The sequence below is a fragment of the Tricharina praecox genome (assembly GCF_024521635.1).
Source record: "Tricharina praecox strain CBS 144465 chromosome Unknown BZA05scaffold_30, whole genome shotgun sequence".
In the NCBI taxonomy this organism is placed as follows: Eukaryota; Fungi; Ascomycota; class Pezizomycetes; order Pezizales; family Pyronemataceae; genus Tricharina; species Tricharina praecox.
Window position 1 is genome coordinate 77,399 of NW_026250432.1, and position 19,235 is coordinate 96,633.

The 19,235-nt window shown below is 54.1% G+C and overlaps 6 protein-coding genes across 6 annotated transcripts; 3 read left to right on the top strand and 3 right to left on the bottom strand.

The window, feature by feature from the left end:
* Positions 1-3,227: 3,227 nt before the first annotated feature.
* Positions 3,228-7,841, top strand: BZA05DRAFT_171545 (ankyrin repeat-containing domain protein). Its single transcript, XM_051479204.1, has 6 exons — positions 3,228-3,588; positions 3,649-3,999; positions 4,051-4,131; positions 4,185-4,214; positions 4,272-7,656; positions 7,720-7,841. The coding sequence occupies exons 1-5, from the start codon at positions 3,376-3,378 to the stop codon at positions 7,653-7,655; spliced, it is 4,059 nt and encodes a 1,352-aa protein (XP_051335889.1). The 5' UTR covers positions 3,228-3,375; the 3' UTR covers position 7,656; positions 7,720-7,841.
* Positions 7,842-8,659: 818 nt separating this feature from the next.
* On the bottom strand, positions 8,660-11,169 carry BZA05DRAFT_476838 (origin recognition complex subunit 3 N-terminus-domain-containing protein). Its single transcript, XM_051488275.1, has 3 exons — positions 9,983-11,169; positions 8,997-9,929; positions 8,660-8,944 (listed from the first exon to the last, which is right to left on the bottom strand). The coding sequence occupies exons 1-3, from the start codon at positions 11,119-11,121 to the stop codon at positions 8,839-8,841; spliced, it is 2,178 nt and encodes a 725-aa protein (XP_051335890.1). The 5' UTR covers positions 11,122-11,169; the 3' UTR covers positions 8,660-8,838.
* Positions 11,170-11,283: 114 nt separating this feature from the next.
* BZA05DRAFT_409508 (Sec1-like protein) lies at positions 11,284-13,969 on the bottom strand. Its single transcript, XM_051484804.1, has 7 exons — positions 13,810-13,969; positions 13,643-13,723; positions 13,470-13,581; positions 13,026-13,237; positions 12,660-12,957; positions 11,531-12,607; positions 11,284-11,467 (listed from the first exon to the last, which is right to left on the bottom strand). Exons 1-7 carry the CDS (start codon positions 13,885-13,887, stop codon positions 11,394-11,396), a joined length of 1,932 nt encoding a protein of 643 aa, XP_051335891.1. The 5' UTR covers positions 13,888-13,969; the 3' UTR covers positions 11,284-11,393.
* Positions 13,970-14,318: 349 nt separating this feature from the next.
* Positions 14,319-15,165, bottom strand: BZA05DRAFT_171830 (ubiquitin-conjugating enzyme/RWD-like protein). The gene is made up of 4 exons (XM_051479205.1): positions 14,994-15,165; positions 14,879-14,903; positions 14,689-14,819; positions 14,319-14,627 (listed from the first exon to the last, which is right to left on the bottom strand). The coding sequence occupies exons 1-4, from the start codon at positions 15,027-15,029 to the stop codon at positions 14,358-14,360; spliced, it is 462 nt and encodes a 153-aa protein (XP_051335892.1). The 5' UTR covers positions 15,030-15,165; the 3' UTR covers positions 14,319-14,357.
* Positions 15,166-15,810: 645 nt separating this feature from the next.
* On the top strand, positions 15,811-17,051 carry BZA05DRAFT_343101 (Vta1 like-domain-containing protein; the record flags this gene model as incomplete). The annotated part of the gene is made up of 3 exons (XM_051481069.1): positions 15,811-15,945; positions 16,009-16,136; positions 16,187-17,051. 3 exons carry the CDS (start codon positions 15,811-15,813, stop codon positions 17,049-17,051), a joined length of 1,128 nt encoding a protein of 375 aa, XP_051335893.1.
* A 705-nt stretch (positions 17,052-17,756) lies between these two features.
* On the top strand, positions 17,757-19,000 carry BZA05DRAFT_409518 (uncharacterized protein). Its single transcript, XM_051484805.1, has 2 exons — positions 17,757-18,338; positions 18,417-19,000. Exons 1-2 carry the CDS (start codon positions 17,928-17,930, stop codon positions 18,648-18,650), a joined length of 645 nt encoding a protein of 214 aa, XP_051335894.1. The 5' UTR covers positions 17,757-17,927; the 3' UTR covers positions 18,651-19,000.
* The last annotated feature ends 235 nt before the right edge of the window (positions 19,001-19,235 follow it).

The window sequence follows — 19,235 nt, forward strand, 5'->3', positions numbered from 1 at the left end:
CCCGTCGGGGAACTGAATTTCGCTCTAAAACTGGAACTGAAAACTGAGGCCATCCAAACGGGCCCTTAGATATCTACATCCATTGCACCCAAGGTTTATATTCACCAGCTCGTAAGATGTAACATGTTGGACATAAACCCGTATGCTAATCCCGCAAAAACGATAAGTTTATGGATTGGTTTGTGGGCGGGAATGCGGGCAGCAGCGGGTTAGTAACGATTTGATTGTACCAGCACAATGATTGTCGAGACGATTCGGACGAAAGGGTGGGAATATGGGCAACGGGGGGGCTTAGTAATTGATTTCTCGTCTCCGTTTCGTTTCAGTTTTCTACCTGGGCCGAGACTGGGCCCCGGTACCGGCTGCTGCTCGCCCTGTAGATATATACCCTTGGTTCCGAACTCTCTTTATGTACCAGTCTCTGGCTTCCTACCAATTCTTCTCAGATATATACCTAATCCTCTTTCGGTGAGCTAACAAGGCCGAGAGGGACATGCGTCGTCGTCGTCGTCGTCCGGACTCCGGACCGGTTGCCGTGGCAGCGATTCACAGCTTGTGCGTCCGGCTAGTCCAGCACACCAGGTCTCCAAGTCGATATCTGGTTCATTCGATCGGAGTTTATCCAGGTGCTGGCGGGCTTGTTGGGCGTGCATCGGGCCAGACCCGGAGCCTCGCTGCGCATTCTTCGCACACCTGGCTGCTTGGGTTTCGGTGAACATGGTGGCTCTTCCCCGCATTCGTCGTTTGACTGTCCCCCACCGCATGCCCTCGCGCTCGCTGCGTGTTGCGCCTCGGAGAGTGGGTTAGTCCTGCAAAACTCCCGCGCCCGCCGCCGTAGTCCGAGAACATGATTCCAATGGCTCGGTGGGAACAGGACTTTCCCCACGGCATGGAAGTCGATCTGACAGACCACTGTCAATCCCCCGATAAACGCAGTGGTGCCTCTCGTTGCGGTGGATGCACTAGGTAACTCGAGTCTTGATTTTCGACCGCGAAATAATCACCAATAGGTAGTTACCTACTCCATCCTGTTGAAGGGCTTCGACTGGCTACTTCCTAGTAACTCGTGACGCGTTTCTGATGGAAATTGTTGCCCGTGAATGTTCCGATCCTGTATGTATGTAACCATGGTGGTCGTGTGCTGGCGGGGGAAAAAGTAACGCTGCAGGCGGAGGGGAGCCCGCCTGCAGCGTTAAAGTAGCGCACAGGCGCAGGGTCATCCGCGGCAAAGTCGATGTAACCTCTTCTCCGCCCAAGTACTTTGCATCAATAAATCCAAACCCTTCTGCAGTAACCTCTCATCACATACCGCAAATCTGATGATTGGAAGCCTATATCGTATGTGCGGCCAACAATCCAACCGGCTCCGTCCCAAGCGGATCTTAACCTCGACACGCTCTCGACCTCGTCCCCTCGCAATTTAAAGCGGGAGAACCACTCCACCATGACGAACAACATGGTACCGGAGGTTTACGATGAGTCGATAGAACAGAGGGGCACGAAGGAGGGTTTGGGGCAGGAGGTCGCGATATTGAGCCGAAGTGAACAGCGGAGGAGAGCCCATTGCCTACACGATGCGACACCCCGTTCACTGATCGCCCATGAGTACCTACCATATTCCGCCGCCCTCTCGCACAACAGCCACAGAGTGGAGGGGAAGGGCTTGCAGTGTGACTACACGTTTAGGGCCAGTCACAACATCTGCAGCTGACGGCCAAACCCGCAAATTCAGACAATCAACAAACAACCAAACGACAGGCACGGACTTCCGCCTCCAAATCGACCGAATGAAAATCGCCGAAGCGCAGACGAGAAGGAGTGGAAATCGAGCAGGCTTTAGTGATGTTCTGGTAAGTTCGCAAACGACGGGAGGATTCGGAAGGGAGAAGAATATAAAAAAGTGCGCCGCAGGTCTCGGTACGAGGGGGACAAAAAGTCTCACACATCGGCGCAATTGGGCTTTACGTATTGCGCGCAAGTTGGGAACAGCTGGGTGCTTCACGCGTTGAGAACCAGGTATCTACGCCCTTATCATTGTGAGGATACGGTGAACGGCTCACGAGGTGAAGAAACTCGTGTTGTGTTCTCATCCTTGTCCTGCATGCCGGCAACTCCGCATTTCCCTCCCTTCCTTCGGACTCCTTCCAATGCCAGAACAGCAAAGTGTTCACGAATTTACAGCCAACAATCAGTCCACCATGTTACGCTCAAAACTACCTCTTGTTTTATGCAAGAACTGCAGTCTCTCGCGTGCCGAGTGAAGGACTTCGGGAGGTCGTTGGTTGACTTCTGAAGTTCTGAGTCGGATACGCTGCGGCTGGGTGACACGTCGATAGCCCCACCGGCCAAAAACACCTCTGATAGGCCGGCTTCAGCACGCATGATTCACTTTCATGCTGTTCAGGTCCCAATCATGAACAAGCCACGGGCGGGCTTAGAAGCACATCCGTGCGTAGGATCTCTCGTCTTTTGCCGTCTCTCCATCTTTCCGTCACAACATTCACTTCCCTCCTAATATCGGACGCCCTCGGATTTTGCCTACTCTGTGATCTTGAACTCGAACTTCACTACCTCGCTGCCAGAAGACCACCTATCTTTCGACTGCTTGCTCTGTCACCTACAGTGTGCTCTCTCCGGCAAAGCCTTCCGGAAATGAGCCATCCAAACTCGCGCACGCCACCTGTTATGGAGGTATGGCTAGGCGACCAGCTTTTAGAGATCCATACCCAGAAAGATCTAGAAGGGGCGCTTCGTGAGGTCGACAAGCCGGTATGTATAAGTGCTTGCATAAGTACTTATCGTCTTGCTGTTCATCGCTGATGCACTCTTTAGGGTTCGCAGGAAACCTTAGTTCTCTTTAAGTGAGTACCTCCTCAATTATGAGTACTAAATCCTGGATGTATATACTTACCCAACATAGCTACACTCAGGACGGCCCTGACTGGTTGTTGCACGGACTATTCAGACGTTTCGGAACGGTGATGAGCGACTCCCGAATACCAGTGAATTTGGTATCGACGTTTGTGAGCCTACGTGACGAGTCTTCGGGGTTCGCGGCAGGGCATAGAAGCTCCTCATGTGCCTGTGAAAAATGTTCTGGCTATTCTAAGACCCCTTGTGGTATATACTAGATTGGCTTGGGGTATTGCTCAGGACATCGCTAACTCAACAGTCCGTGGTTCTTGGACAAAATTTCCAGCTTACGAAGAGGTGGATTACCCAGAAGAGGTGAGGCTGGACGACAAACATGTTTCCAAAAAACAGCGGAAGGCTCTTGACGCCCAACTGGTACATATCAGTCCCGATGAGAAGATAATAACATTTTATCATTCAAAGGCAAGCCCAGAAGGCTCTCGCGAAAAGCCGACGATTAAAATGCGCCAATTCATTCGCCGGGAGCACCTAGTCTTCTATAGCCTTGCCGTTAGTGACGACCGAGAGTATCACTTCAACCCACGTTGGAAGTACACTGAAAACCGACCCGCGCCTACACCTACACCCACAACTCTTCTGACTTCTTGTTTGAACGTTGTTTGCGATGATTGGGACAAGCTCCTCAACTGCTATAAGCAACTGTTGTCCGACGCAGTAAGTGCTCTGTTACCTAAGAACTATCTGCAACGGATGAGTTTCTGATGTCCGCGTTAGAGCAAACAGATCTTGAGTCAAAGCGAATTGGATTGTCAACTCTTCATTCGGTCCTTGGTATCCGTTGCCGATATAGCCACCAGGCTAGAGGTCGCGCAACGGGAGCAATGGGGGAGCATTGAGGCCATGTGCAAAGACGGGAGTATGCCGAAGTGGCAACGGCGCCTACACAACGAGGACACAACGGCAGAAGTACGAGAAGGGAACTCGATCGAGCTGGGAAGCGACGACGCAACGCGGGTACGAAAAGCAGGCTCTACCGACTTGGAGAAAGCACATGGACGTCTTAAAGGTCTCGCTGAGATCATAGACACCAATTTAAGCAAGAGAGTTGATGTCTTAATTCAAAGGGTATGAAAAGTTCAGCCTAACAAAAGGTTTCTTCCAATAACCTGTGCATAGTCATCCAATATCGTGTCCATCGACGAGGCGTACAAAGCTAGGGAACAGAATGCGAGCATCAAAAGACTATCATGGATTACAGTAAATTCACCAATCCAATGTCCCCGAGCCTGACTAACCATACGCACTGCCAGTTCATCTTCTTACCATTGCTATTCGTATCGGTAAGCAACATTACGTCCAGAAAAACTTGGGGAGTCGCTTTTCTGACCGACCAACAGAGCTTGTACGGGATGAACGTCGATTTGCTTGCAGACAACCCCCAATGGACTACATATTTCTACATTGCGGCACCGGTATTCGCGGGCGTAATGTTAGCGGTGGTTTTCCTAAAGAATGTTCGGAATTCAAAGCAACCATCCACATCGAGGTTCTTGAAGCCCATGTCGAAACTTATTACAACGGGATTGAGGTTAGGAAGAAAGACACAGATTCCTGACGAGGAAAACCAAATACAACCTTCCTCAGCCGTGAACCACAGGTATAGAGTACCATTCGTTCACGCTATCAGCTCACGCCACAGCGGAATTGTTCGGGATCTCTTAAGTACTAACGCTGTGGATGTGAACTGGAACGACGGCAAAATGACAGCATTGCAATATGCAGCGAGCTATGGCCACAGTGATAATGTGGAAAAACTTTTAGCAATGGGCGTTGATGTGAACGCAAGTCCACAAAAGGAGGGTGGAAGGACCACGCTTCAGGCAGCATCGCAAGGAGGCCACCTTGGAGTGGTGGATCGACTCTTGGAGGAGGGGGCCACTGTCAACGCAGATCCAGCAAGTCGTTCCGGAAGAACCGCCCTACAAGCAGCATCGGAAGGAGGCCACCTTGAAGTGGTGGATCGACTCTTGGAGAAGGGGGCCGATGTCAACGCAGATCCAGCAGGTCATTCCGGAAGAACCGCCCTCCAAGCAGCATCGGAAGGAGGCCACCTTGGAGTGGTGGATCGACTCTTGGAGAAGGGGGCCACTGTCAACGCAGATCCAGCAGGTCATCCCGGAAGAACCGCCCTACAAGCAGCATCGGAAGGAGGCCACCTTGAAGTGGTGGATCGACTCTTGGAGAAGGGGGCCGATGTCAACGCAGCGCCATCAGATTGGCACGGAAGAACTGCCCTACAAGCAGCATCGGAAGGAGGCCACCTTGAAGTGGTGGATCGACTCTTGGAGAAGGGGGCCACTGTCAACGCAGATCCAGCAGGTGATTCCGGAAGAACCGCCCTACAAGCAGCATCGGAAGGAGGCCACCTTGGAGTGGTGGATCGACTCTTGGAGAAGGGGGCCGATGTCAACGCAGATCCAGCATATGATTACGGAAGAACCGCCCTACAAGCAGCATCGGAAGGAGGCCACCTTGAAGTGGTGGATCGACTCTTGGAGAAGGGGGCCGATGTCAACGCAGCGCCAGCATATTGGTACGGAAGAACCGCCCTACAAGCAGCATCGGAAGGAGGCCACCTTGAAGTGGTGGATCGACTCTTGGAGAAGGGGGCCACTGTCAACGCAGATCCAGCAGGTCATTCCGGAAGAACCGCCCTACAAGCAGCATCGGAAGCAGGCCACCTTGGAGTGGTGGATCGACTCTTGGAGAAGGGGGCCACTGTCAACGCAGCGCCAGTATCTTATTCCGGAAGAACCGCCCTCCAAGCAGCATCGGAAGGAGGCCACCTTGGAGTGGTGGATCGACTCTTGGAGAAGGGGGCCGATGTCAACGCAGATCCAGCACGTCATTCCGGAAGAACCGCCCTCCAAGCAGCATCGGAAGGAGGCCACCTTGGAGTGGTGGATCGACTCTTGGAGAAGGGGGCCACTGTCAACGCAGATCCAGCAGGTCATCCCGGAAGAACCGCCCTACAAGCAGCATCGGAAGGAGGCCACCTTGAAGTGGTGGATCGACTCTTGGAGAAGGGGGCCGATGTCAACGCAGCGCCATCAGATTGGCACGGAAGAACTGCCCTACAAGCAGCATCGGAAGGAGGCCACCTTGAAGTGGTGGATCGACTCTTGGAGAAGGGGGCCACTGTCAACGCAGATCCAGCAGGTGATTCCGGAAGAACCGCCCTACAAGCAGCATCGGAAGGAGGCCACCTTGGAGTGGTGGATCGACTCTTGGAGAAGGGGGCCGATGTCAACGCAGATCCAGCATATGATTACGGAAGAACCGCCCTACAAGCAGCATCGGAAGGAGGCCACCTTGAAGTGGTGGATCGACTCTTGGAGAAGGGGGCCGATGTCAACGCAGCGCCAGCATATTGGTACGGAAGAACCGCCCTACAAGCAGCATCGGAAGGAGGCCACCTTGAAGTGGTGGATCGACTCTTGGAGAAGGGGGCCACTGTCAACGCAGATCCAGCAGGTCATTCCGGAAGAACCGCCCTACAAGCAGCATCGGAAGCAGGCCACCTTGGAGTGGTGGATCGACTCTTGGAGGAGGGGGCCACTGTCAACGCAGCGCCAGTATCTTATTCCGGAAGAACCGCCCTCCAAGCAGCATCGGAAGGAGGCCACCTTGAAGTGGTGGATCGACTCTTGGAGAAGGGGGCCACTGTCAACGCAGCGCCAGTATCTTATTCCGGAAGAACCGCCCTCCAAGCAGCATCGGAAGGAGGCCACCTTGGAGTGGTGGATCGACTCTTGGAGAAGGGGGCCGATGTCAACGCAGATCCAGCAGGTCATTCCGGAAGAACCGCCCTCCAAGCAGCATCGGAAGGAGGCCACCTTGGAGTGGTGGATCGACTCTTGGAGAAGGGGGCCACTGTCAACGCAGATCCAGCATTTGATTCCGGAAGAACCGCCCTACAAGCAGCATCGGAAGGAGGCCACCTTGGAGTGGTGGATCGACTCTTGGAGAAGGGGGCCACTGTCAACGCAGATCCAGCATTTGATTCCGGAAGAACCGCCCTACAAGCAGCATCGGAAGGAGGCCACCTTGGAGTGGTGGATCGACTCTTGGAGAAGGGGGCCGATGTCAACGCAGCGCCAGCATTTTATTCCGGAAGAACCGCCCTACAAACAGCATCGGAAGGAGGCCACCTTGGAGTGGTGGATCGACTCTTGGAGAAGGGGGCCACTGTCAACGCAGATCCAGCAGGTCATTCCGGAAGAACCGCCCTCCAAGCAGCATCGGAAGGAGGCCACCTTGGAGTGGTGGATCGACTCTTGGCGATGAGGGCCCGTGTCAACGCAGCACCGGCAGGATGTAGAGGAAGAACAGCCCTACAAGCAGCATCGGAAGGAGGCCACCTTGGAGTGGTGGATCGACTCTTGGAGAAGGGGGCCGATGTCAACGCAGATCCAGCAGGTGATTCCGGAAGAACCGCCCTACAAGCAGCATCGCAAGGAGGCCACCTTGAAGTGGTGGATCGACTCTTGGAGAAGGGGGCCGATGTCAACGCAGCGCCAGCATATTGGTCCGGAAGAACCGCCCTACAAGCAGCATCGGAAGGAGGCCACCTTGGAGTGGTGGATCGACTCTTGGAGAAGGGGGCCGATGTCAACGCAGATCCAGCAGGTCATTCCGGAAGAACCGCCCTCCAAGCAGCATCGGAAGGAGGCCACCTTAGAGTTGGGGAACGGCTACGTGCAGCAGGCGCAACTGAATAAGGTAGAAGCCATTCCTGGAATCCACTTTTTCCTGGTTATTAATACTTATTATGATTGACGACAGATTATGCATGTTTCAGATCGGTTTACGACCGGTTAGCGAGATAGAGCGGGTGTTGGTATTCAGGATCATCGTGTCCCGTCGATGGATGACGTACGACGATACATTTGTTTTTTTTTTGTACATGCATGATGGATGTCGATATTTTGCCTGTTATCCTCGATCTATTGGTTTCAATTTTCTCTTTCTCTCTAAATGCTTTACTATTGTTGGTAATTCGTTTTGTATCAGGTTGTACTGATACTCCCTCACTGCCGCACTACGTGAGGAATGGGGTTATTGGTGTCTGGATGTGATACTGTCGGAGATGGATAATGAGGTACTTTGACAAACATTGAGCAAGGCGACGAGTGCTTGTTTTCTTCCTCCGGTGTACGTAGCCCACCTTCGCGGGTATCGCAGTGGCGACATGGTATCATACCTATACATGCTGGGGTTTATTCGTCGTAACGGTAGATTTTACCTGCCGAGTTTCGCGACGACGGAAAGTGCAAGATCGAGTGGGTGTTCGTCCGTCAGATGCAGATTTCTTTGCGAATGGATATTGCCGAGTGACGGCGATGAAGGGTGATTTCCTTAGTGTTTAAGGATGATGAATGACTACATTTTATGCTCTCCCTCTCCGGAACCCTCTAAATGCGGGGTTTTGCACGGGGTTTTCGTACTACGGCTACTGTGTATGCACGCATCGTATTCAAAATTAGTGAAGGAAGAGGTTATTTGAGAATGCGGAGGCCGTATGTGAATCGATTTGGGTCGACGAACGTTGCAGATGGAGAACCTTGCGGTGTTTGGTGCAATAGGTTATCGTTTTATCTGTGTATGATATCTGTGAATGATATCCGATGGGAAAATGCTGAGAAAGGGTGACCGGAGCGTGGTTGGGAGTTTCATAGGTTTCTGTGAGCAGGACTCATTCATCGGTTCCTCAGCACCGGCAGGCTTCCTTTGAACTTTTTGCCGCCTGTGCTCAGGCCAGTCACACTTCACATCCCGAGTACAGCCAGTAACTATTCTCCTCTCGAACCAAAAAAAAGCACAACATTATGTATAACCCCAGTGCACACGCTCAAGTACAAGTACAATCCTCCTATATCTATGCAACCCAATGTGACCAAGCACCTACAAGCCTCTCCACGCCAGCTTCTGCAAATGATCCACCCTCTTCCTAGTCTGCTTCACAAAGCCGAGGAAATTCATTTCCGCAATGGATCGATAAAACAGTGCCCTATTGTGGTGTCAGTCAGCCATCAACGTCGTGGGGGGGGGGGGGGGCATACTGTGCAGCCCCTTCATCCACTCTATCTTCGACGTCGTCGTCATCCTCCTCCGCGTCTTCGCTCGTCACGACACTCTTGAAAGCGCTCCACAGATCGTACGTGTTGATCAGCGCGCCGCCCTCAAGGTACAGCTGGTATGCGATGCTAGTGGCCGGGTGCGAGCGCATCACTGCGCCCTCGTCGTCCTGCAGCTCCTCGTCGGTGCGGTGGCAGCACTCGCAGCCCAGGTATTGCGCCGGCCTGGCGAGGGCGCGTTCCACTGCGCCGCGCGCGCGCGGCGCGAACACATCTCTGTGCGGCGAGGGTAGGTCGTAAAAGAATAGCTCGTGGAGGAAGATGTTGCTGATGGGCTCCAGCTTGGTGGAGAAGTACTGCGCGAAGACGTCGTAAACTTCTTGGATCAGCTGCGAGTATAGCGTGTCGTGCTTGCTGAGCGTCGATTTGTGCGCGCTGATCTGGATCTTTTTGGAGACTGCGGTGGAGCGCAGCGAGGAGGTGAGGGAGACGTCGAATTCGCTGGTCAGATTGCCGCCGCCGTTGGAGGTGGATGATACGAGGGCGTCGATACGGGCTTTGAACGGGAATAGGTCGTTGGCGATGGCGGTGTTGGAGAGCATGGAGATCAGCGTGAGGAAGGATTTTGAGTTCATCTTTTTCACGGAGAGAAGGAGTTCGCGAACTAGGGGACTTTCTACGTGAAGGTCGCCGGACAGGACCCGGGGTAGGAGCTCGTAGCGAGGGATGCGCACGTTGGAGGCGGAGGAGAGACCGCTGCGGGCGAGCTCAAGAACTTCGATGGCTTCGCCGAGTTGCAAGGCGTAGGAATGGCAATCGGAAGCGGCTGTGGTGACGGCTGATCGGAGGTGAAAATCGTCCTCTAGGAGAGCGCGGATTTCTGTCGTCTCTCGGTCCTCGAGTTTTGTCTCTATAGACCTGGGACCATATTAGCCATCGAGAATACAGCAATGGAGTATTTCAACCCATACTTTCTGAACGACGGAAGGTTCCGAATGGCCTCAACATGCTCATCGGCCAGCACCTTCCCAAGCCCCTCCTGATCCCCCAAAAATCCGAGCACAATGCTCAGCGGATTCGCATAGAAATGCGACATATACGCGTACTTCAGCGCGGCCACGAAAGTCTGGATACTTTGTGTATGGTTCTTCTGGCGGTCCATTAGAAGATCGCACATTGTTGTGCCCAGCCTGAGCGTAGTCTCGCTCCCCAACACCGCATCGTTAAAGACCTGCGCCAGACACTCTTCCGCGCGCTCGACATCGAATTTGTCCCCTCGCATCATCCGTATCGTTGCTTTGGGCAGCTTCTCGTGGAAGATCTCGAGCGACGTAGCGATTCCGAGCAACAGCACAAACGGGATGCGATCGAGATAGCTGCTGAAAAGCGACACCAGATCCCCCAGTATTGCCGCATCAAACGCCTCGGTATCCTGGATCGCAACCGTCACTTTCATGTCGGGATGCAGCGCACACCAATTCTGCAGTATCTGCAGGTCGTAATTCAACAGCTTCCTCCCCTTGCGCCCCATGATCGTATCGATATCCTCCGTCTCCTCCTCTTCCACGCCCTCATCCGCCATCGTTGCATCTTTGATGATCTTCCTCAGCGCCCCCTTAAGATTCACCGCATCCTTGGACGTCAACACAACCACGGGCCCAGTAGAGTCCTTATCCCTGATCCTTTCCGCGAACTGCGCGAACAGCGGCGCATGCGACGCGATATTCGGCCCGGTGAGGACAAGTGCAGTGGGGATCTTCCCGTCGAGGTCGTCGCTGCGGGCGGCAGACACGAAGGTGGATACGTCGTCGAGGGTCTTCTGGTTGAATGAGTCGAGGACGTCGCGGATACGCGCCTCCTGCTGCGCCCACAGCCTGTGGTATATTTCCCATCGCGTCTGGATCGCCAGCTCCGACTCTTTGCCCGCGAACAGTGGCGGGAACAGGCATTTCTGCGGCGCTTCTTCGCCGCCGTCCGGAGCTTTTCGCCGCCGTTTGCTGGGTCGCACAGGTTCGGCGCCGCCGCCAGGAGCGAAGATGTAGCTGCCTTGGTGCTCGAGGCGGTCGTAGGTGTCGTCGCCATCGGATTCGGGAGTGCGTTCGCGTGCCATTTTCGGATTGGGAAGCTGTTCGTGTTTGGGACGCGGCCAGGGAGAACGTGACTGAGCTAAGGACATGGGGCATATTTTTACATAAGCCACATCCGGCCGTGAATTGAGAACACCCTGGTCTCCCGAGTCCCAAACGCCGATCTTGCGAGCTAGGGCAACAAAAGATGCATGGACTTTCGAATGCCCATGCTTGTTCACATAATCGCACCCGTCAAACAGTCAACTTCAACCCCCTCTATTCATGGTATCTACGTTATATACACAAATCGGATCTACGCCATGGCCGCCTTCATCATCGTATTTCCATTGATGATCGCTGTGGTGCCAATAACAATCTGTCGTCTCGCTATATATGATCACGGTGATTAGCCTTTCTCCCTACTGGCGCTCCCGGGTGAAGATAACATACCTTCCTCTCTCCTCCCAATAAACCTCAGCGCCGAGATCTCTGTGAATGTGCAACCCCCTAGAAAGAACACAACAGTAACCTTCTTATCGTTCTGTCCATTTAGGATAGTCCTAGCTCTGACCGCCTTCTCCTCTCCCCTCTGTGGCTCGTCAAAGGTCTTGCCCTGAACATTCTTGAGCACGTCTTCGAAGCCTCTCCATCCGACCGCACCGGCATTGACACCGGCGTTCGTTCCGTCCTCGCCCCGACGGCCCTTCGCCGCCGCGGTCATCAACTGCTTCTGCACAACGCATTGGACTAGCCGCACGCTCAGTGGCGCGTAGCCCGAGTAGACGTATGAGATGTCGTCGGGCTCGTGCTCGTTGACTTCGTCGACGATCAGCCGGAGCGGCTTGCGTAGGTTGGTGTATGAGGTCCTATTAATTCCTGATGCCGTAACGGCAGCCCGGGACTGGAAGATTCCCAGTTTCTCTAGAGCGTCGAGGGTGAGGACGTGTTGGTACCCATAGGCCTGCAATATCTCTCGTTTGAAGCTCTCGAAGTCCTTGGGCTTCAGGCCACCGGTCATCAAGGACTCTATACACAGTAACCGTAGTACAAATTCGAGGGGGGCATCCCGAGCGATCAGCTCTTCGATTACATCGTGTTGGCTCGGGGGGTCGACGCCTGCCACGAGGTTCTGTTGCACTTCAAGCGCTTTATTGAACATCTCCGATCGTGTGTGCTTCATTATCTCCTCCGCCAGCCCCGTGTGCAATCTCAAGCTCTGGTGCTCCTGCTGTAGACCGCCAAGCTTGCTCACGAACTGTCGGATCTCAGTCACCGTTTTCGCCTGGTGCCTTCCTTCGTAGTCGTCGTTTAACCGTCGGGCAACTTTATTCAGAAGACCTCCGACGATAGCGAAGTTCGTGTCTCGGAGGTTGTCGAACAGCTTATCCTCAGAAGATAACAGCACGGGCCGTTTCTTCTGCTGCGTCGTAGGAACAGGCGACTTTGAACTCGATGCCGATGAGTCGACATTACTGGACTGCTGCTGTTGCGGCGGGCCGACGAGGGCAGCATCGAGCTCGATTTTGCCTGTCTGATCAGCACGCCCTTTCCACGGTCGAAACTGCACATGGTAACATACTGTTATGGATCCCGATCGTCTCATCGATAAGCCCCTCATAGGTCAACTGTGTCATCAACGGCGTGACAAAGTCAACATCTCTATCGATCACGATGAGTTCCCCCAGGACGCTGCTGGGCGTAAGCGCAAACGGGCTGCTGCCGTCGGCCACGTCCTCCTCGGTCCTCATCCGGATCAACTGATCCGCCAATCGTCGAGCACGATCACCTTTCCCGATGATGCGCGGAAACAACCCGTGCCGTCGTTGGATACTCATGAGCGCGCGAGCCGAGTAGAATATGGAGGTGTGATCTTTTCGCTTTGGTCGGGCATCTATCGGTAAGACAAATACACGCAGTATACGCATCTAGAGCTCAGATTGCCTACCAAGTACAGCTCCTCGAACGTGCTCTCGAGCTCCAGCGACAGCAGATCATGCTCCAGCGGTATAAAATAGAGCGGGAACTCGCGGATCGTGATCTCGCCCAGGATCCCCTCATCTTCAAAGATCTTCTCGCACACTAGTGTCCGCCGCGGCGCCAGAAACACGTTGTATTCGAATTCTTGTCCGGGAATTTTGGAATTGTTCTTGATCTGGTCTACACCCACGAGTGTCAGCCTCATGATACCAAAAATCACGATCCCTTCCACGTCCAACGAAGTACGAAGTGTGATTTCGGCCAGGCTGTGGAATTAGTTGATGTAGGGAGCATGACTGGCAGCAGCGAGTAGGAGCAAATGCTCGATGTTGCCTACTTGAGTCCCAGAAGTCGGACGAGACGAGACGAGAGTGTCGGGATCGGGATCGGGGGGTGGACTCGGTTCGCTTACTAGCTATGGCGTACGCATTCTTGACAGTACATCGCGCAAGGTACACGATATTCTTCTGTGGCTGCACGGGGACCGGTTCGTCGAGCCAAAAGATCTTCTCCACGCCGTAATCCTACGCCACTCAGCATGCCGGGCCCCCACCGGTGTGTAGCAGCTAGATACACGCGACTGACTTGTAGTATCGAGAACTTCGCAAAAAGGCCGATGGGACCGCTCAGAGTCCGGTCGAGAAACAGTATCTTCTTTCCTCGGACCTAAACACGACCTCTAGTCAACACGATCCGAGCTCCCACCCCTCTCCCACACTGCCGCTAGCTGTGGGACGTCCGACGAAACGTACACCTTCGAGGAGATCCAGGAGATCTTTGAGCGCCGTGTCTTTAATGTGGGCTGTATCTATGCCCGTGGTAGGAGCCATTGTGGGAACAGGACACCGGCTATCGTCTTCGTCGTTGGTGTTGAGGAGGTGTCGTCGATAGCGGCATGGGGGTGACGTTGGTGTTGTGGCCGGAGGCTAGACGTGATCCCTGAAGCTTAAGCCATGCGCTAATGGCGCCAAAGCCCGGATCACACGTGTGCCGATGGAAACAATAATCCACTTCAGAGCCCATCAAATCGTCGTCGAACAAAACGTCCACAATCATTACCATCTATTATACTTAAATGTAGAAAAACAGCTTTTGAGAAGACATCCATCTTCGCTTTCATAAACGCAACTGGACAGCAAATTCGTCCATTGTGGGTGCCTCGGTGTTACCGCACCACAAACAATCCATTCGTCGCAAAAGAAAGAGAAAAAGAACCGGAATAAGAAAGAGCTCATGACAAAGGAAAACGCTATTCAGTCGGCCCCTCCAGTCATATCAAACGATCCCCCTCTCATATAATTCAAACGGTGTGGTCATCGTAAACGAACTGGATATCTCTCACAGATCTGCCCGCTCTCAGGACAAACTGATCGTCACCCTCCGGTCGCTCGTTCTTGGTGTTTCCGGTCAACATGCTCTGTATCGACATGCAAACCGACTCCACGCTCTGAACAGGCGACCATCCGTTGCCCGACGACAGGAGATCGAGACAGATCACGCCGTTGGAGTAGATATGCGGGTGCATTGGGATCTCGCGGTCGGGAGCCTGGACGAACATCACCTCTGGCGCCTGCTCACTCACAGTTAGCCATCCACGCACTGATCCAGCCAGCCAGCCACGCAGCACGCACTTCTATCGGGTAATTCTGGGAGAACCGAAAGTTGAGCCGAAACGTCTTGCCACTGTACAGAGGATTATCGTCGAGCACCCTGATGTCCATCTGCCAACGCTGCAGGTCGTCGGCCTTCACAAGTGTGATTCCTGTTCGTTTTCGTTCAGAATCCAAGCTTGTGCGGATTGTAGTTAGAGCGATCACCCACCCGGCGCAAGACCATGCTGATGTATCTATTGTGAGCGCGCGCCTTTGTTAGTACATGCTTACTCTATGTACCATCAACTTGGGAAGTGGCGGTGAGGGTTGGAATAGGTACTTGCCTTTGCTAACTCCTTCTGCAATCGCTTGGCGAACATGGCGATATGGTGGGATGGTGGCGGGGTCTAGGAAGGATAGATGTGCGGAGGCGGGGGTGGTGGTGGTGGTTGGTGTTGATGGATGAGAAGGAAGTTGAGTTAGAGCTTCCGGAAGGATTTGGGGCGGGGTGGGGTTTCCTTTGCTTCCTTCGAAGTTTGTATGACAAGGGTCGGTTGGTGTCACCTTGCTGATCGGTGTCATTCAAAGCGAGCTGTCATCGCATAGGACGAGGAGGTGATAAAGAGAGTCATCTACAGAGCAAGACTTCATATCACCATGCGCATGCAGACCACCGATAGTCGGTAAGGCGGACTGACATCGCATCGCTGCGGCTTGTTGTCTTTATCCTGGCTCTCGCCGTTGGCTTCAGCCCTAACCCGACGCATGCGGTATCACTCACTCGATCAAGTGTTGGGGAGGTTTTCTCGCTCCAGTTGAACGCGAATTCCGAACACCAGAGTTGAGTAGGAATCAAGAAGTACATAATGTATCTATAAGACCGTCTGATAGCATTATATAGGTAGCTGAAAGCACCGTCAAACATGAGTGCGGATCCATGATTTACGCTTAACTTTGTTCGCTCCAAGCGCCAAACGTCAGTGAACCAATGGACCATCTGCCCCGCAATCCCAACCCGCAGCCCAATCTCCGAATAGCTTAACGAAACCACCAACTCCTCCACCACCACAAACTCAACAGCCACACACACACACGATGGTGCTCCCGCCACCGCCCGACGAGCTCAAGCTCATACGGCCGTTCATCCAGCGCGGAAACCAGATGGACGGACGCGACGGCATAATCACGTACTATTGCTACTTCTGGGCGATCCGGCTGGCGCTGGAGAGGGGTCTGCATACGGCGTCGCCCGAGTGCACGGCGTATGTGTCAAAAACCATGGAAGATCTTGAAACGGTGTGTGCTATTGTCTACCGGTGGAGGTGTCTAGAGTAGGCGCTGACTGTTGGCGGGGGGTAGAGGAAGGAAGCATTGAAGGGCGATGATAGGCTCGAAGACGATATGGTAGCCCGCGCATATGTCGAGAACTTCGCGTTCCGGATCTTCGACACGGGGAGTAAAGCTGTTGAGGCTGGACGCGCAACTGAGTTTGTCGCCGCATTCCCTCTCTCCTGATCCCCATCTGATAGAGGCGTAGGAAAACTCCCGAGACCCTCCAAGCGGCCGCAGTGTTCCTGGAGATCACCAAGACCTTTGACGATGCTCCGACGGATGGCGAGATCGCAAAGAAGATTAAATATGCGAAGTTTCATGCGGCACGGATACTTAAGGCTATGAGGGAGGGCAATGATTTGAATCCGCCGCAGCAGGCCCCGCCGCCGCCAGCGCTGGATGATTCTACACGCCCACACCCGACAGTCGAGGAGGTTCCCGATGAGACGTTCGCCCCGCAGCCGGGTACAGTTAGTACTCCGGATATTATGATGAGTGGGCCTGCGCCGGTAGAGTTGCCGGCCACGGCGGCAGCGCAGGAGGGGTATTTCCCGCAGGTGCCGATGGGACATGAGTCGCCGGTGGTGGAGAAATCTACCTTCTCAGACATGGACTTCAGTCCGCCGTCGCCGCCATCGTTAGCCCCGCGGAGTGCTCCTCCTCCAACACCCCCGGTGCCTCAGTCACCACCACCACCGCCTCCTCCGCCGCAGGTATATCAACCACTGCCACCACCCCCTCCGATATTCCATCCGCCGCCGCTGGCGCAGGTGTTTCACCAGCCACCACCGCCCCCCGTACAGCCGCCACCACCGCAACCTCAATACCAGCAAACCTACAATCCTCCCACACCCTACAACCAACCGACACCATCACCCTACCACCAACAACAACAACCATCACCACCACCACCACCCCAGGCTAGACAGCAAGTGAGCGAAGCGGACATAGCGAAAGCGCAAAAACTCGCCAAGTGGGCCATCTCGGCATTGGATTACGAAGACATCGACAATGCGGTACTGCAGCTCCGCAATGCGCTAGCCGCGCTTGGGGCTGGTCCTCAGGTTTAAGCAGTGCGTTTTGCATGCGGGCGAGGGGAGGGGATGATGGGGGGGTTTAATTATGTCCTGTTTTGTCTGTAGGTATCATAGCAACTGCAAGAGCGAGTGAGTGTAAATGCAAGTTTGGAGTTGCGGGTATGCACACTTCGCTTTTTCTTTCATGGATGCGGCAGTTGGGAATCCTCCATGTGAGGGGGATTCTTATGACTCGGGCTAGGCGCAAAGTCGACGGATTTGGGGGTGGGGGGAGAGGGGAAGGGAGAGGGGGAGGGAGAGGGAGAGGGAGAGGCTATTTGCTAATCGCATGATGTTTATCCCGTCCGATTGTCTCTGCTGTAGTTACATACCCCGAGCCTGGAATGGCAATCTGCCACCACTAGGACAGAAGTGATATAAACTCTCTCTCTTTCTCTCTCATTGTGAAATCCGGGGAGAGGGGAGAGCGGGGATCCCTGCAACCGCAGATGGGAATCATACACAGAAGGGAAAGAAGGAAAAAAAAACGTGCTCAAAACCCGCGCACCTGCGTTCTTGCCAATTACTCGGTTGTTGCCCAATCACCAAACACGCGCACATGTTCCTTCTCCTTCTTCGCTTAGTGCGATTTGCGCTGGTTTTCGCAATTGGGCTGGACGGGCTGTAGGTAGAGTAGTGCTTGACGTTGGCTGGTCCATACCGTACCGGTGGAGGGGATGAGGGAGGTATGTACCTAAGGGCAAAAGTGAGAAGATTTCTTTGTGATCGTGGGGGCTGGCCTTCAGCAGGAGGACAATGGAATGGGGAGCGTGAGAGAAGGGCATAAGTACCCGCTCGCATCCGTGCCATTGAATCGGCCATCACACCCGATCTCCACCTATCACTCGCCCCACCGCCTCTGCCGTCAAAATGCAGTTCCTCACGACGCTCCTCAGCACGCTCACTTTTGCCTCAGTAGCAAGCGCACACTACGCGTTGACATACCCGGCGTGGCGCGGCGACTCCTTCGCCACGCAATGGAACTACCCGTGCGGCGGCGTTAACACGACGTCGACGAGCAACCGCACGCTGTGGCCGCTCGACGGCGGCGCCGTCGCGTTCAAGCCCGGCCATCCGTGGGCTCAGACTTACATCAACCTCGGCCTGGGCAATAACGTCACCCGATTCAATATCACACTCGCTGCGCCGTTCAATCAGACCTCGAACGGAACGTTCTGCTTTCCAGATATGCGCCTGCCTGAGGGTGTCAATGTCCAGGAGGGCGATATTGGGAGTATCCAGGTCGTCCAGTTGACTACCAGCGGTGGCGCACTATATAATGTTTGTTCTTCTTTCTTCCTCCCACCACCCCCCTCCACCCCCCCTCGCGATGTGTGGCGGTGACTGATGCCAAAACAGTGCGCGGACATCACCTTCTCGAAGAACGCCACCGACCCGAGCACGGACGTGTGCTTCAACTCCACGGGGGTGGGTGCATCAGTGCTGGATTATGATGGCGCGGCGGCCGCGGCTGCATCGGGTTCGGGAGCCGCGAACTCTACTTCCGCAGCGACGCAGGTGGTCGGTGTGGCGTATGGCGCGGGAAGTGTCGTCCTTGTTGCCGCCGCGGCGGTGGCGGTGTTGATGGTGTAATCGGGATGTTAGTAGGAAGTAGTGGAGGATTATACTTGGGCTGGGATGTAGATATTGTGAATGGGATGGAGGATGGGATGGTTGGGATGGTTGGATGGGTGCGTGTTTACTTGAGAAACCTACCTAGTAATTTGGAATGGATTGAATGAAGCTTGATGAACAGAGTGCTGTGGGTGCGTTTGAGACGAAATTCTGCTCGGAGGAGACAAGAGCCGGAGATGTGAATGGGCCGAACTTGGAGGTCTACTTTCTATGCTTTAGCGGGCGGCCCAGAGTGAATGGTAGCTGCCAGAGGCATTGATCCTGTGTTTTCAGCCCTCGGCCCATAGCCCTTCACATTGGATCACTGGAATATGTTTCGTGCATCAAGCCCTGCAAGAGCACATTCACTCAGCAATACCCGATGATCAAAAAAAAAAAAAAAAAAAAACATTCACTCTGCGGACCATACCCTTTCCAAGTCTTACTGCTACTCGGAGGTATTTCAGCTCTGCAGAAACGGGATTCTACAGGAGCTGGCCCGACACACGGCGGCCACGCATATGCTCACCGGCTCGCCTTGACACCGGCACAACCCACTACTGT

Excerpts from the sequence above, each read along its gene's own strand:
- BZA05DRAFT_409508 (XM_051484804.1), bottom strand. The coding sequence starts at position 13,887 with ATGGCTCCTACCACGGGCATAGATACAGCCCACATTAAAGACACGGCG. Across the intron at positions 13,238-13,469 it reads GAATGCGTACGCCATAGCTA|ACCAGATCAAGAACAATTCC; the intron begins GTAAGCGAACCG and ends TCGTGGGTGTAG. Across the intron at positions 12,958-13,025 it reads CGTTCGAGGAGCTGTACTTG|CGAAAAGATCACACCTCCAT; the intron begins GTAGGCAATCTG and ends GCCCGACCAAAG.
- BZA05DRAFT_476838 (XM_051488275.1), bottom strand. The coding sequence starts at position 11,121 with ATGGCACGCGAACGCACTCCCGAATCCGATGGCGACGACACCTACGAC. Across the intron at positions 9,930-9,982 it reads AACCTTCCGTCGTTCAGAAA|GTCTATAGAGACAAAACTCG; the intron begins GTATGGGTTGAA and ends ATATGGTCCCAG. Across the intron at positions 8,945-8,996 it reads GTGGATGAAGGGGCTGCACA|GGCACTGTTTTATCGATCCA; the intron begins GTATGCCCCCCC and ends ACACCACAATAG.
- BZA05DRAFT_171545 (XM_051479204.1), top strand. The coding sequence starts at position 3,376 with ATGCGCCAATTCATTCGCCGGGAGCACCTAGTCTTCTATAGCCTTGCC. Across the intron at positions 3,589-3,648 it reads AGCAACTGTTGTCCGACGCA|AGCAAACAGATCTTGAGTCA; the intron begins GTAAGTGCTCTG and ends TGTCCGCGTTAG. Across the intron at positions 4,215-4,271 it reads TACCATTGCTATTCGTATCG|AGCTTGTACGGGATGAACGT; the intron begins GTAAGCAACATT and ends ACCGACCAACAG.
- BZA05DRAFT_409518 (XM_051484805.1), top strand. The coding sequence starts at position 17,928 with ATGCAGTTCCTCACGACGCTCCTCAGCACGCTCACTTTTGCCTCAGTA. Across the intron at positions 18,339-18,416 it reads GCGGTGGCGCACTATATAAT|TGCGCGGACATCACCTTCTC; the intron begins GTTTGTTCTTCT and ends ATGCCAAAACAG.
- BZA05DRAFT_171830 (XM_051479205.1), bottom strand. The coding sequence starts at position 15,029 with ATGTTCGCCAAGCGATTGCAGAAGGAGTTAGCAAAG. Across the intron at positions 14,904-14,993 it reads TGCAGAAGGAGTTAGCAAAG|ATACATCAGCATGGTCTTGC; the intron begins GCAAGTACCTAT and ends CGCTCACAATAG. Across the intron at positions 14,628-14,688 it reads CCCAGAATTACCCGATAGAA|GCGCCAGAGGTGATGTTCGT; the intron begins GTGCGTGCTGCG and ends GTGAGTGAGCAG.